We start from the raw sequence: 15,507 nt of genomic DNA, 5'->3' as shown, positions 1-15,507 counted from the left end.
GGTCTGTTATCCTCAGGTGTAGGGCTAGAGAGCTTTGCTGGTAAAAGGCAAACTGATTAAGTTCCAGTTAATTAATTTCTGATTAAGGAATGATGGTTTAGAACTGATAAGCTTTTAGTGGAGGACTGAGATCTAATGGATCTTGTTTGCTTCTCCTTTACCCAAAAGGGACAGTAAGAGAGGTCAACAGTGAGGCTCAGCACAGAATCCAAGAGCCTCAGCACAACTCCCTGCCCAAGCACTTTCCCCTCCAGCCTAAGATGGCAACTGGAAGTTCCTAAACTGAAAAGAACAAGGAAGTGTTGCATTTTTGTTGAGGGATTAAGTGCAACAGCAGAGTAATATCCACTGACTATGTGTTAGGAAAAAGAGAAATGCAGGTTAGTGGATCTTTCAGAGGATCAGCTCAGGATTCAGATCTAACTGCTTGCCCCTGCTGATGATGTGTGTGTGGGAAAGGGTGGAAATTCCTAGCAATTTCCACCAGGAGAGTTTAAACTAAATTAAATTCTTTAGGCAACCTAAAAAACTTAATCACAAAAATTAGGTTTTGGTCCCCAGTGTTATGAGGCAGGCACAACCAGAGGAGGTAGGATCCAAGGCCCCAGAAAGGCTCTCAGGGCAGACACATCCAGGCACCATGGTTTTCCAGTTTTCCCCATGACTCCTCTCCTCACCAAAAGCTAAGTTACTTTTGTTGTGTTCAGCTGTATCCTTCCTTCTGTTGCTTCCTCTGTACTCTTATTAAATGACTGAGATCTTTCCAAGTTGAGTTGTTCCTTCCTCTTCCTCCCCCACAGTGAAATGTCCAGCACCAACACTGCATTAACAGGTCCAAGAAGGGGCTACTCATGTACTTAAAGCTTTTAAGAATAATAGTAAAAAAAAGAATAGTAGCAGAGGTTAACACACCCCTCCCCTTCCTAAATCCTTCAATTTGTTCCTCCACATCTTGCAGAAAAGCCTGAGGGAAATGGAGAGTATTACCTGGCTGGCTGCAGACACTGCAGCACTGCTAAGAGTAGTTTCCTTGAAATAAGGAATGCAAAGGTAAGTCCTGGGCTAAATTCAATGTTCAAACATTAGAAATTAATTTGTGATTAAGTTATTTCAGTCTGTTTCTAGTTCTGTTCAGAGAAAAGATTAAATAAAATTGGACTCTCTTCATTCAGTTAAATACACTCTGATGCCACTTTTCTTGAACTAACCCTAACTTTAGCCTCAATGCCATCCAACAGTTTCCAGTTCATCGTGGGTCTTGAAATCCTGTGTGCCTTTACTACAAAGAACAGTACAAGAAAGGACTTAAGCATGTAGAGTATGGTGTAAAACTGTTTTAGTGTTGGGCACTTAGGTTGAAAAGCTATCAGAAGAAGCAGAGTTAATAATTCAGAGAGGTTACCCAAAACAATCAGTAAGCTGAAATTTCTAGGAAGCCAAAGGCAAACACTGGGAACAAGTGTATGACACCCTAGGTAAATACAGAAAACAGAAATATTTGTCTAGGTCATGTTGTCCTTCTGTATAGGAGCATGCTAGTCAGACCACTCACTAAAGCATGCCTGGATGGACATTTTCTTCCCCATCTGAAAAGCCAAAATTTCAGGAAAAAGAATTTTAAAAAGAAGCAGAGGAGCAAGCAGAGGGGGGAAAAAAGAAATCCTTTTCTACAGTGTGATGATTACAGGATTTAACCGAGGGGAAAGGACAGCCGAGTATCAGGTTCTGCTTCCTCTATTCACGTTCATTTCTCTTCTTTTGCTCTCTATTCTCTGTAAGGAGACTGATCCTTACCAAGAATAGTGAGCAAAACTTAGAACTTCCCCAGCCCAGCTAATTGAATAAAAGGAGACATGGTTGAACCCCAGGCAGCCAAGCACATATTACTTGAGCTAAAGAGCCCACCTAAGGTACCAGGCTTTTCAAGAGATTTAGAGGCTGCTAAGCCTATTATCTGGATTTCAATGTGGCTTAGAGCACTCCCCATCATATCTGTAGCTCCTCAAGCACTTTCATTTGCTGGCACATAGCAGACACTTAGGGAGGACTTTGGTATTCTGAGTTGAAATCTTTGAGTTAGGCTTCTAAAATCCATTTAAGTACTTGGAATCTAGTCCCAGGCAGATTTTTCTTCTTTTCTTGACTGCAGAAAACAACTCTGTAAGGACAGATGATGCTATTTTGCAACATAGCTGTCAAAATTATGTAACTTCAGGATCTTTATTGCAGGGGTGAGAGACAAGAAGGAAAAATGGAAGCTCTTAAAGATTTTTCTGGTCTTAGCACCTACAGTATGGTTGTCTTTAGCTCACTGAATTGGTTCCTTCCATTCTTGATATTCTTCTTATAGTTTTTCAAAATGCATTACCTGAAGAACAGTTTGATGTTGCATTACCAGGTATGCACAACAACAAGCACTGAAGTCCCTTCAGAGCCTGTTAACCTTGGCATCATTGAGAACAGAAAGATATTTCCAAGCAGTTTCTGATGCAATTATATTCTTGCACTACAAGCCAAGAGACCCCAGTACACATTTTCACTCCTGGTGCTTAGGCAGAGTCTCTTCCATGAAGCTGACAAGGAAGTCACCAGGAAGGGCTCCCAATGTGCAACCAGAGCCAAGACAAAGCTCTCTCTGACACTGGTCCTCTGCTGCAAACAGAAGGCAACATCACCCATGCAGTATTTGGTGAAAGCTTCTAGTAACAGCTACACATCTTCTTCTTCTTCCCACTCACCAAGGAAGCAGATGCATTCACATCTGTGAGGCAATTTTAACCTATCCTCTCAGTTAGAGTAGCTAGATTGGAGGCTAGGGCATAATTTTACAGCCTAAAAGTCCTTCCAAGAGTAAAAGTAAAGTTCTGCCACATTAAAATCTGGATTATATTATAGAAGAGCACTTACCCCTCTTGGCCTTAAGAGCTACTGGCATTTAGCCCAATTAAAGCCAGTACAAGTTGATTCAATTAAGGATTGCATCCTGGAAAAGCCACAAGTCCTCAGTTCTTGCTTAACTTCAGCAGAACATATGGCAGATATGATCATCTCACATCTTGCAGTATACAGGCTTAAAAAAACATTATCCTCATCTCTGAAACTACAGCTGCCAAAAGTTGTATTAAAAGTTTTCACTTGTTATAATAATATTCATGGTCGGTCCTGGAACCCAGTTTGGTCATGCTGAAAAAAATAAAAAACAGCCTCCAAAGCTGCAGTACAAAAATTAAACCTGAAGTTTTAACAACTACCTCTCTGCCAATTGTGTCTGAGAACTTTTAAAACTCTGTAATATCTCATAATTTCTAGTCTATAAACTCTATTTTGAAAGTAAAACCTAACAAAGCCCAATGCTAGTTTCCTTCTGAATATATAACTTACAACATGACATATATAACACATAGAGAAATGAATGTATTCCTCATATCTTGCAGAGGGAGACTGAAGTCTCTACTAAAGGCTTTACCAAAAAAAGAGGCAGCACTGCATACTGCAAAGCTGTAAAATGAAAGCTTCCCCTAAGTGCTCTCATCCATTCTGAGCAAAAACAAGTTTTCTGATTCAACCATCTAAACATTTACCAGCTGTTCTCAAAGATGCTTTCTGCAGAATTTTCAGGTCTCTTGTCCACTTATTCCCCAGGACTTCTGAAATACTCTTCCATATCTCTCCTACTTTTCTGGCTACACATTCCATTTCTTAATACTTAACAGCCCCTTTCACAATAGTTTCTCAGAAAGATTAATGGCACTGGACAAACACTGTGAAGTCAAATAAATCTTACAAGACAAAGGGAACAGAGAACTAAGCCTGACCGAGATACACTGTTGTACCTAAGTTTACTCTGTTTAACTTGCTTCAACTCGCTTTTGTTTTCTGGCGAAAGTTTTCAACCAACACCCACCTCATCTCTTCCCCCTCCAATTATTTATCCTTTAATTTTCTGCATGAGTTAAAGGTATTTTACCCCAGAGACCACATTCTACTCTTAGTTGCAGCCTGCTCTCTACCTTAAAGAGAAAAGATGACAGAAATACAAGCCCCCACAGAGCACTAACCTGGTGACCTTGCCCGATCGACACATAGTTTTCCTGCTGGCAGTGTACCCGAATGATTGTTTCCTTTGAGATGACAAAGCCATTAAGAACTTGTGACCCCTCTCAGGCATGACAGGAACATCCCTGCGCTTCTCCCTGCCTCGGGTACTGCCAGGTTGAACGCGCCGGCGAAGCTGCTGGACAGTCCGCACAGAAGGGAAAGAAACTCTGCCCCAGCCGCTTGTGCATCTGCACTGAGCTGCGGCCAAAAGTGACGCCGAGGCAATGACTTGTTTCCTTTGCTACTTCCTGTTTCCCCCCCTGTCAGTGGGCAGCACTATCTTTGTCAGATTTCCCGGCTTCCCAGAGAGGTTGTAAATCAATTCCTGCAGACCTCAAGCCTCTGCCAGACATCGAGCTAGAAAGCAGAGGGGGTTTCCCAGCGCTCACTTTCTTCCTACTCACCTTTCAACCTTTCCTATGGGAGAAAAAGAAAGTCGTCCTCTTTCCTTACAGTGTTCTCAGGCTCTCCCAATGGCACAGGCACAGGTCAGAAACGCTGCCTGTGCTTCTGAAGAGCTTGTGCCTCAGGTACCTGCACTGCACCACAGAACTATGATGTTTCTTCCCTCTTCGACTCAAGAAAAATTAAAATAGCCATTTTTAAAGACTCTGAAGCATAGATGTGCTTTAGAGCAAGTCTTGCCTGCACATTTGATGCTACCCAAACCACCAAAGATAATAAAATTCGAATTCAAGAGGCTCACAACGCACAATTCTACAGGATGAATATCACCAACTGATGAGAAATAAATGCCATTGTTTTACATTTACTTTCATATGGAGTTTTAAAAAGGATTCAAGTGTTTCACTGATTTGTCTGGAATCAGACATCATCACAGGCTGGAAAGTTCAAATGAGACAAAACCAACTAGCAAGTTTCTGAATGATGGACAAAACATCTAAGTACGTTAAGCAAAGTTTACTTCATCTATTTTTGGGGAAATGGATGTGAATCTGTACCCTAAAATAGGTGAAAGAAGAAGTCTCTATACAGCACTGTCTCTTTCTGTAAACTACCCAACAGTCAAAGCACAAAAGATGGTAACATTCCAGGTACTGGTCATGGCTGTATCAGCTAGAAAAGCAGTTCTCTCACCACAGGACACCCATCTGCACTCCTTCCACAGCCAGGCTCTATAGGAAGGGGAAGCAAACCATAAATATCACACATCTGTTGCCAGCCAAAGGATCAGCACATCTACACAAAATCCCAATGCTCTTCAATAAGGATCAATACCCAGTTGTCTCAGTGGCTTAACTAACAGATTTTTCACAGAGGAGATACATAATAGAGCACTCCAGCTCATCAGCTTGTGAATTGAATTCACTTGCCTTATTTGCTGCAATATCAATTACCCATTTAGACTTTAATTATTAACACACACTGCTTTAAAGTAATTTTTCCTCTCTAAGTTCTCTATCAAAACATACTCTTCTAGGCTTGCATTAGCATCTTTGCAAGCTTTATCTCCACCTCAGTAACAAAACTACGATCAAAATTACAGCATCTGTGTGTATGTAACACTGGAAAAAAACTTCAGTTCCTCTTTCCCTTTTCTGGTGTGACATGCCTAAGTCTTGGATTTCCCCTCCAAACTCTACAACTTACAGTATCATGCTCTTTGGCCTCAATAAATTAAGTCTCCTTTATCCAACACACATTCCTGACATGTTGCTTTTCCACTATAACCTTTCTGATGCTGTCCGCTCCCTTTCCTCACTTCAGCATTCAAATGCAGCAGGACTTTTCATTTCAAGTTCCAAGATCCCATTTCCACTTTTCCGGTGATTTCCAACACTATCAGGATGGTGCCAGAGTCAAAACAGAAACCCTTTCACACACACAGGCTGATGTTCCACCAAGGGACAGCACAAATTTAGATGTTTTACAGTTTTGGGAGTGAAAATTCAGCTTAATTTCTAGACCAAACATTCATCAGAAGGATTGTGTTTCCAAATCGCAAATAAGGAGCCCGAAGAGACATGAAAGCTTTATGGATTTGATTGACACATCTGTCAGTGAAGTGAAAGAGTATTAAGTATGTCCTTCTTCACAAAGCATAAAATTTTGTCATGCATGGACCTTTGGTGTATGGTTTTCAGCCCACCACCCTTCATTTGTCCCCACAAAAATTAGCAGTGAGGAGCAGCCTTGCACCAAGCTAGCCTAGGGAGAATTCCACTCCACAGGAGTTACTTCATTTCTTTAACATTATAAGACAGCCATTACTCAGATAGCCTTAAAAGGAAGAACAAAACCATCTGGAACCAACATTTGGATTGCATTCCAGCAGGGCCACTGTCCGAGGAAGTCAGCCAATCCTCTCTGCCATTGTTGGGAACAGCTCTTGCTGGCAGAAGAAAGCAATCCTACTTGTCATTAGTTAATGGAACACAAGAGCACTAAAATACCAGTATAAGTTCCCCAGTCTCGCTGCAGGGCTGAGCTGTCTCTGCAGCAAGAGCTTCCTCTTGCTGACAAATTTACAGGAAACTGCAAGAATGGACTGCAAATAAAAGCAGTGCAAGAAGAGCACAGCAACAGGCGAGGCAGGAAAATTAACAAGGCAACAACAAAAAAATTCATATAGCATGAAAACCACTTTCTACAGCAAGAGGTCAGCTCAGTAGTCACGTTCCACTGAAAATAATGTAAGGTTCACATATTACATATTTCCATAAAAGTCTACAGTATGGTAAGGTATTAAGGATGGCCACATTCTGTTAATCCTTCACTGACTTTAATAAGCTTGGATCAGGAGTAGATTGTTAGAAGTCTTATTATTTTATTAATTCTAGTAAACTAGTTTAGTCCCAAGTAGGTCACAGTGGAAACATCCACTGTATTGAGAGGTGACATATTTGCCAACTGTATGCTTCCCAAGGGCAGACTGTAAAAGAGCAAGTGCAAATTACCTGCCTGAATCCTTCATCTATTAAGTAAGGTAATCATGTGAAAATACAAATAATCATGCATCAGAATTACTTCTGCTGGGTGAACTGCAGCACTATCACACAAAAACCAATAAATCTGCAACAAAGGACAGAAATGAGGCCAGAACTTCCAAAAATCCTCTTTCAGTGCCAAAAGAATTCCTTTAAACTTCAACTGTCATTCCATCCTTCAGCTTACTTGAGAAGAGCTGAAGAAGTCCTAATAATATTTCTACTTATTTATTATGTGTAGTTAAAAAGGTAGCTGAAGTCTTGACAATATATATTCAATCTAAAATCAAGAAACACTTCAGATCAAAAAAGTTTCCAAATTGCTACTCAGACCTCTCTGGTTCCTGAACTCTGAACATCTATAGAACATATTGTTGGCTTGGAACTTCAAAATGGGCCAGCCAGCCCTGGTCTGCAATAAATAAGCCATACCTCAGAGAAAGAGCCTACCAATGTTAAAACAAAGTCGGAACTTTTCGTGATTGTGTCACCGAAGAGCTTGGCACACGCCCCAGAAGATGATATCATGACTTTGACTTTGGGATATGGTTAATGTTCAGTTGCTCAAACGTCTGTAAACCAGTGTACAGTCACAAAGTACTTGCAGTATATGCACAGTTTCTAAAAAAGCAAATTAAGACTGCACAGCTAGAAGACAAGAACCTTCTGCAAACTCTCAGTATAAGAACCTTATCATTTAACAGGTTCTCTTACACCAGCTAACCTTGAAAAATAATGCAAGATTTTATAATAATGTATTGTAGGGTCCCTCACTACCAGGAAGATATTGAGATGCTGGAGCATGTCCAGAGAAGGACAATGAGGCTGGTGAAGGGTCTGGAGCAAAAGTCCTATGAGGAGCATCTGAGGAAGCTGGGACTGTTTAGCCTGGAGAAAAGCAGGCTTAGGGGGACTTTATCACCCTCTGCAACTCCCTGACAGGAGGCTGCAGCCAGGTGGGGGTCAGTCTCTTCTACCTGGTAACACGTGACAGGATAAGAGGAAATGGCCTCAAGTTGCAGCAGAGGAGGTTTAGATTGTATATTAAGAAAAATTTCTTCACAGAAAGGGTTATCAGGCATATACAGGGAAGTGGTGGAGTCATCATCCCTGAAGGTGTTTAACTACATGTAGATGTGACACTCGAGGACATGGGTTAGTGGTGAACACAGTGCTGGTGCAAGGGTGACACTGGACTTGATGATCTTAGAGGTCTTTTCCAAACATAACAGTTCTATGAAATAAGGACTGAATTAAAATCAGTACAGCTATTTCAGCATAATTTTCTACGTTGGCAATTTTTTTATGTGTAGCTTTCCGAGTTAAGTTTAAGGGATTTCTACTGAATCAAAAGTGCCTCCCTCCCCCTCAACTGTATTCACCCAGCAAGTCAACTGGGTCACGTTTCTGCCAGTCAGAACACACCTGTAAAATTTGGTACAAGTAACACAAAGTAGAAGGTAAGTTCCTAAAGCACTTTGCTGCTTTTATTTTTTCTTTCTTTCTTTTTTTGTGATTTTGGGTTTTTTTGTTGGTGTGAGGTTTTTTAGTTTGGTTGGGTTTGTTTTTTATTTTGGTTTTTCGGTGGTGGTGGTGGGTTCATTTTGGTTTGGGGTATTTTTGGGTTTTTTGGGTGCTTTTTATTTTTTAAAATAAATTCAGACACATTATGAAGACTCTACTTTCATTTACTATTCAAACTAGATGGACACACTCTTTGTTCCTGTTATCCATATAAAAAAAGACTGAAAATGCTGCTATGGCTGTGATTAGCTTCTAGCTTTCATCAGTGCTTGTAGAACGATTTAAACTAGAACATAGATTTAAAATAAATTCACATAACTGAGCAGAAGTACAGACATGATTGCCAAAGTCCTATTCCTGCAGACAGCTACAAAGGGAGTTCCCCAAATATACACAGACACTGAAAGTGGGACTTTCCACAAGTGATTTATTTCCTTGGCAGATGTTTTCGATCCCAAGATATTACTGTTCAAACAGTTTCACTGCTAGGCTGGTCTGTGATGAACTGTATGCAGTTCTATCACTAAGGTACTCATGGCCAATAAATTAGAAAGCACTGTTGGACTCCAAAATAATGTCTGCTTAGATGTCAAAACAGCTTCAAGCATTTAAGCTGGCAGACTTTACTGAACTTTAGTAAAAGCAACACCTAAATAAATTTCAGAAATTTCTAAGAGGGAGTCAAATATCCATTCTGTCCCCATCTGACAGGTACACTTACCCAGCAAACATCTTGCCATATAAAGTTAAGTCTGGTGTTGGGAAATATTTTTTCCTGTTCTCTCACAATTTTACTTAAATTGATTTAAAGTAGATGAAGAGTCCAAGGGGAAAAAAACTAGAAAGGTGAAAAACCCACCTTAGCAGCCTACATTTAAGTTCACCATTTTCTGGTACTAAGCCTTCTGGCAAGAGTTACAACATCCATCAGTTCATTGTATGCTGTGCCTGTAAAAGACTACGATAACTTAGGCCCAAGACCACCAATGCCAGTTAACAGAGTATTTTGTGAGAATGCATGTGCAAATCAACAAAAAAATTACTCAGTATAAGCAATTTTAAAACATTCCTGCTGTAGGATACTAAACCCAACAAAACCACATAAAGCTTATAAAGAAAGTCCTTCTGAATGTTTATCAGCAAAAACCTGCAATGAGTAAATTCATTCACTCTCTCGCTGGCCCCAATAACAAGCTACTAACTGAATCCTAAAGAAATGCAGCAAGCCCTGCTTTAGAGGAAGCATTTGGCCCTGTCATCTGAGAGGCCTCCAAGCCTGTGTGTCCCTCTCCTGGTGAACTGCAGGAATCTTGTCGATGAGAAAATGTACCTGCTGCAGCCAGCACCAAAGGGGAAGCTCAGCTTCTGCCAGACGCTGGGAAAACAAACCAAACCAAACATTTTCTACTTTTATTTTGCTTGTAAAGAGACTATGTGATACAATTTCAAGACACAGTGTAACTGCAAAGGGTCACTCTCTACTTCACTGCTGTACAAGCACAGTAGAAGGTACCGGTTTTTAAATAACTATGCAGTGAAGCATCTCCGAGTTTGCTGTTCTCACACTTGGAAACTCTGACTATGAACCAGAATATCAGAGTAAGTTAATAACCCTGCAAGTGTAATTTATAGAATTAGAGGGCCCAGCTGGGCTGTATTGCTAATGGACTGTCCCCACCTCCAGCAGCTTTGAAGCTCCCGGTGCTCAAAACCTCCTGCAAGTGAGTAGGTGTACCAGAAACATGGATTCTTTATTCCAGTTCCAAGGACAGTTCCCTTAAAATCACAATACAAACCTCTTCATCCATTTCCTAAGGATGTTGTCAAATCTAAGTATTTTGCCGCTCCTTCCTCACAAAACACTAGATCAAAGGACTGGAACAGGTAGGAGCATGGTTTAGAATAACCAGCATTTAAGGCTACTGTGAATTTCACCACTTTGGGAAATATTACCTGTGGGGTTTGATGGGATCTGGTTTTGTTTTTTAATGAGCACCAGAAAGAAAAATCTCTCCAAGATTATGCTTACTTTCTACAAAAGCTGAATTTAATTATGAGCACACACATCACGTGTAGTTGGGATTTTAAGTGAAGATTTTAAAATTAAAACAAATGTGCACTACAAAGCTGGGCCAGAAAGACAGCAGTAAACAGCTTTAATTTGGAGGACATGAGAGGGAACAGTCAATTCATATCACTTAACCATGAAAATGTATAATGACATGCTTCTTCCACAAGACAGTCTGGACATTGGCCTTTTATATTATCATTTCTTCATGGAAATCACTACTTGCTTCACAAGTATGACCAAAAGGCAAACAATTCATTCCCCTTCAATCTTGTTTAAATGAACTCTAAGAGCAAGGATTAGCCTGACATTGACCTCTGTCTCCAAAGCTGTAGAGCTGCCTTCAAAAAGACAAAGAGGAAAAACAAACAAAAACAAAACAAAAAGGAAAAGAAGATGTAGTGCATCTCACTTAGTGCACAGTAACTGAGAAACTGAAATACAGAAATCCATCTCAGATCCCAAGAGTTCAGCTTCTGGTACTTCAAAATGACACCAGTAAGCCCCTGAGCTGCAAATTCTTCATCTGGAAGAATATTCTGTATCTGTAACACTCCTCAGATCTGACTCCACACAGCTACTCCTATTGTTCCATAGTATTGTCTATTCTTTCCATTCTTATGGTCACATCAAAGATGGTCCAAAGGTCATTTGTTTGGCTGATTCCTGGCCTCAGTGGCTTTTCACCACCAAAACTTACTTTTCTTTATGACAGACAAAAAAGAAACACACATACACACATATATATATACACATATATATTCAATTCTTAAAGAAATGGTGTATGTTATTGAGCAATTCTTCTTCTTGGCAGGATAAACTACAAAGAATACATGGCCTTTGTGCACCATTCTTTGTTGTACTATTTCCTTGAAAAGCTCTTTTAAAACAGTGCAGCCAGACTCTGTAAAGAGATGAATTGACTACGACAGAAGGGTTTCCTTCTTAACGACCTCCAAAATCTTATGTTTTGTGCACTCTCTAGAACTAATAGACATGTCCAAGGAGACTGTACAGCATCCTTTCATTTCCAAGTTTTGTTCCTACACAGAATTCATATGGAGCATACAACATTCCCAGCAAAAGCTTTCACAATATTTACAGAATCTCGTCATTCTATACATACCCCAGGTAATCTTAAAGGCATTCTAAAGACAAGCCACTTGTTGTACACAATGAAGAGCTGATGCTGGATTTCACTTGCACAAAGAAAATTCAGGAATTTGGGTCAGTGGGATTAGTCCTGTTTCAGCCTACTTAATCAAACGTGACATCTTTGTGTAGTAAACACAGCAGCATTTCACCCAGACCCAAGCCCAAGGACAGATCACACCTGTCACAGATGCATTGATTCAGCTGTGTGCATTGCAGCCACCACAAAACACAACGTCTACAAAAGCTAACTTGAAGAAAACAGGGCTCTTTCTGCACACTTGAAAAATATTTAATGCTATTTGTGACATTTATTTAGTATTTGAAACCACAGACTGATACGCAACATCCTCTAAAAAGCTGCACATAAGAACTATATCAAAGTACAGCTGCACTTTGATAACATCTTTATATCCACAGCCATAAAAAGAACTCTCAGCTTTAGAGGTGCACTAGAAAGCATTACAAGTGCATTTCACACTGTCCAAAAAGCCTCCTCGTCGTCCACAAAGCATGTGACAATCTTTCACGCGTTCTAGCAATTTATTTTTAAATAGCAAGCCACTATTTTAATGAAAGACATTTCCTAGATATAATGGGAATCATTTTCAATTTCTGTCAGGTAATTCTCCAACAGATTAAAACCTAACAATCCCAACACTTCAAACTAAAATTATACCATTACATATTAAGATAATTTTTAAAAATAATTTTTTAAATTTTAAAAATTTGATGAAAAATATCTAAATTTGCCATGGTCACAGATTAGCAAAGATTAACAATCTCACTGTGGGTCATATCCATTGCTCCACTGCCACTTCCCCCCCAGTCTATCAGAGAACCAGCAACTGGCACGGTACAAGAATATCAAGTGCAAAGACTGCACCAGTTATATTAACTGAATGTGAGAAAACAAGCCTTTAGTCAGAAAGGACAGGAGAATTTTTGAAGGAGTTCTTGCTACATACTGTATACCTTAAAATCTTAAGGCTTACATTTTTTGCTCCTTTGGAATACTGCATAATTTTTCTTTTTCTTTTTCATTCCACTTGCTTGGAAATTAAATTGTTCAGTCAGTCAGAAATCACAAGGAATCTATTCTCCAAGACTCAGCATTCATTTGCTATTTTGGCTGTTCTACAGAACACTACCATCAATCCTTTTCACTCTAATACAAGCCCCTTCTTTTTCTAGGTCATCTTGCTGAAATAAACAACATAAACCCATCAGCCCTGAGGTGACTAAGGGTGAAACAGGGAACAGTGATATAGCTTATCTTCTGAACACAGGACTATTAGGAACAGATCAAGTTTGTATTCGCTCTTTATGTGGACTCATGCTCAAGTATCAGGCCAAGTTCATATTTGGTCTTTACGTGCGAGTTGCTCAAAAACCTAAAAACCCAACAATAAGAAAATTTTTTAAAAAAAGGAGTCTGCCCAATGCCACTGCTGCAACTGGGAAAGACTGTGTAGGAGACAAAGCTCATCCACAACTTTTGTTTCTGTAAGAATGACACTTCACAGTTCCTGACTCGTGTGTCAGGTGTGTTTCTTCCATATACCTTCTCAATTAACACAAACAAGCAATCTCATTTAGAGCAAAATTCCACCAGGCCCTGCACCTCATCTCCTTAGAGCTACAAAAATTACAGGGGATGAGTAGCGTGTGGCAGGCAAATTACTCAGTATGTTGACTGGAAAGATAGAAATGGCATAGGCATAGAAACAAAGGTTAATTAGAAGCATTTAATTAATATGTTCTTTGCTATCTAAAACGGAAGAGAACACTCCAGCAAGGAAGGGAATTGTGCAACGTTGCCAAATTAAGAGTTTCAAGCAACAATACTTCTATTTACCAGGATTTCATAGCAAAGACTCTGTTGCAAATCCCTTCTGCTTGGCTTTGTCTCAATAGACAAAGCTCATCAATCAAGTGCCACATTCCTTGGAGTATGATCTCCAACTCGGAAGAAGAGACCCAAATCCCATTTCAATTGCCCAGCGCTGAGGTTCCCAATACCAAGTCATTGTTAAGTAGTATGATAAGCCCATTAGATCAGTGTTTAGCACATCTTCAGTAATCACCAGCTTTGTCACTAAGTTCTTGCCACCTGCCAACCCAATTTAGCTGGGGAGCCAAATCCCAGAGTGCAAGCGCACAGGTGGCATCAGCAGCACCGTGATACCCTTCTCTCCCACTAAGATATCCTTCTACCCCCTGCAGTCCTCTCATTTCTCTAGGATTCCTTTCTCCTGGCTAAGCAGAGGAGCCACCAGCCTGCAGAGAGGAGGAGGAGCACAACTGCTCCCCACTGAAGGAGCAGGGCTGCCGTGCAGCCATGGGGAAGCAGCCTGGCAGCAGAGGCACGGCAGGCACAGTGCCAGCGTGACAGATAAGTTTCCGGACTCAATCGCTTTGGTATCATCTAGTACCGTGTGCATTTGGAAATATGGTATTCCCTCTTATCAGCATCGTTTCCATCACTGTTAGAAAGGTTATCTGCAGCTCAAAGCAGAAGATGTGAGATTCAACAAACCACTCAAGCCCCTGACAGCGCTTCAGTCGGCCTCTTCAGACACTCGGATCAGCGGTGTTCTGAACTACAACCTTCTTCACAACAGCTGTGCTATTTGCCAAAGGACAGAAATAAGGGCTGCTTCTTTTTTTCTCAGGGTGAGGGGAGGGGGGCTGAGGGGAGAGCAGGAGGCAGATGACTCACTGAGGCTTTGAGTTCTGAAGGAAAAAAGAATTTCACTGTGAGTTCTTCCCATAACAGCTTCCCACAAATACAGTAATTTCCTCTACATGGCTAGAGAACAGTTTGGCTATCTAACTCCGTTCTCCTAGTTTAAACATGAAGAACACATTTAAAATATTCCTCTTTCCCTTCCAAATTTCCTCTCCTCCCCCACTGCACAGTCACACATCAAGTATTTATCTACCATAACCCTAGAAATCTGCCATGCTTAATTTACTCCTGAGTAAGAGTACTCACACAAGTATATTGGTGGCAGGACCAGAATACATTTGTGCCAGACTGTGCATCATCATATTATTTGTTTGGGTTCTCCCAAACCCAGGATGACTAACTCTGTTGCATTTAAGCTCACTAGTATTTTTCAAGGTGTTTTTCTACCTCCAGCCCTTTAGGGGGAAGAAAACTACTAAATTTATAAGCAAGACTTGTGTGACACCTCTGCAATGGGCATTCTGCCCTCTCAAAAGAGCCCTTCTGATTAGCATTCTGACAAGTGTCAGAATGTAAATTCACCTATTTACAGTCCTAATGCAAGGCCCCAGTTAAATACTGAAGGTAAGTACTCTTTCCTAGACACCACAGACTGCACAGGATTGGTTGCCCCATGTTCCCATATGTGGTACACCCACTTTGACAAAAGAAAGTGTATTTCTCCACACAGCATGTACAACAGTCTGTATACACAAATCCCACTTCGCTCCCTTAAAATGCGCAGTGCTTTGGAAAAGTGCCTACCTGGCATGACAGTGCAGGCTGATTAACTGACTGAAAAATTACAGTGGAAAGCTTGAGTGTTTAAGCCTGACTGATTAAAGGCAATTAACAGCTGCAGATGCTCAGCAGCTGTGCAAGTCAGGTCTCTTTGCTGCCCAAACATAGCTTCAAGTGCCTCATTTTGATTAGTCAGGCTTACAGATCAGTTTTGAGTTAGCCAATTATAAGCCTTTCATCTGGCA

General features: G+C 40.6%; 1 protein-coding gene across 4 annotated transcripts in view; it reads right to left on the bottom strand.

The window, feature by feature from the left end:
* SH3BP2 (SH3 domain binding protein 2) overlaps positions 1 to 15,507 on the bottom strand; it is a 36,623-nt gene that overhangs the window by 13,121 nt on the left and 7,995 nt on the right. The window contains exon 1 of one of the 4 annotated variants that reach the window (XM_050337994.1): positions 4,059 to 4,284. The exons of 2 other annotated variants lie outside the window; for them this stretch is intronic. In XM_050337994.1, the coding sequence (XP_050193951.1) occupies positions 4,059 to 4,168 (110 nt within the window). In that variant the 5' untranslated portion in view covers positions 4,169 to 4,284. Of the gene's footprint in view, positions 1 to 4,058; positions 4,285 to 15,507 lie in introns of those variants that run through there. One more of the 4 variants, XM_050337993.1, reaches the window with a different exon arrangement.

This window comes from Myiozetetes cayanensis, unplaced genomic scaffold (assembly GCF_022539395.1).
Source record: "Myiozetetes cayanensis isolate MyiCay16 unplaced genomic scaffold, myiCay2020 scf7, whole genome shotgun sequence".
NCBI lineage: Eukaryota > Metazoa > Chordata > Aves > Passeriformes > Tyrannidae > Myiozetetes > Myiozetetes cayanensis.
Note: the sequence above shows the minus strand (reverse complement) of the source record. Positions and strands in the feature narration are given on the sequence as shown.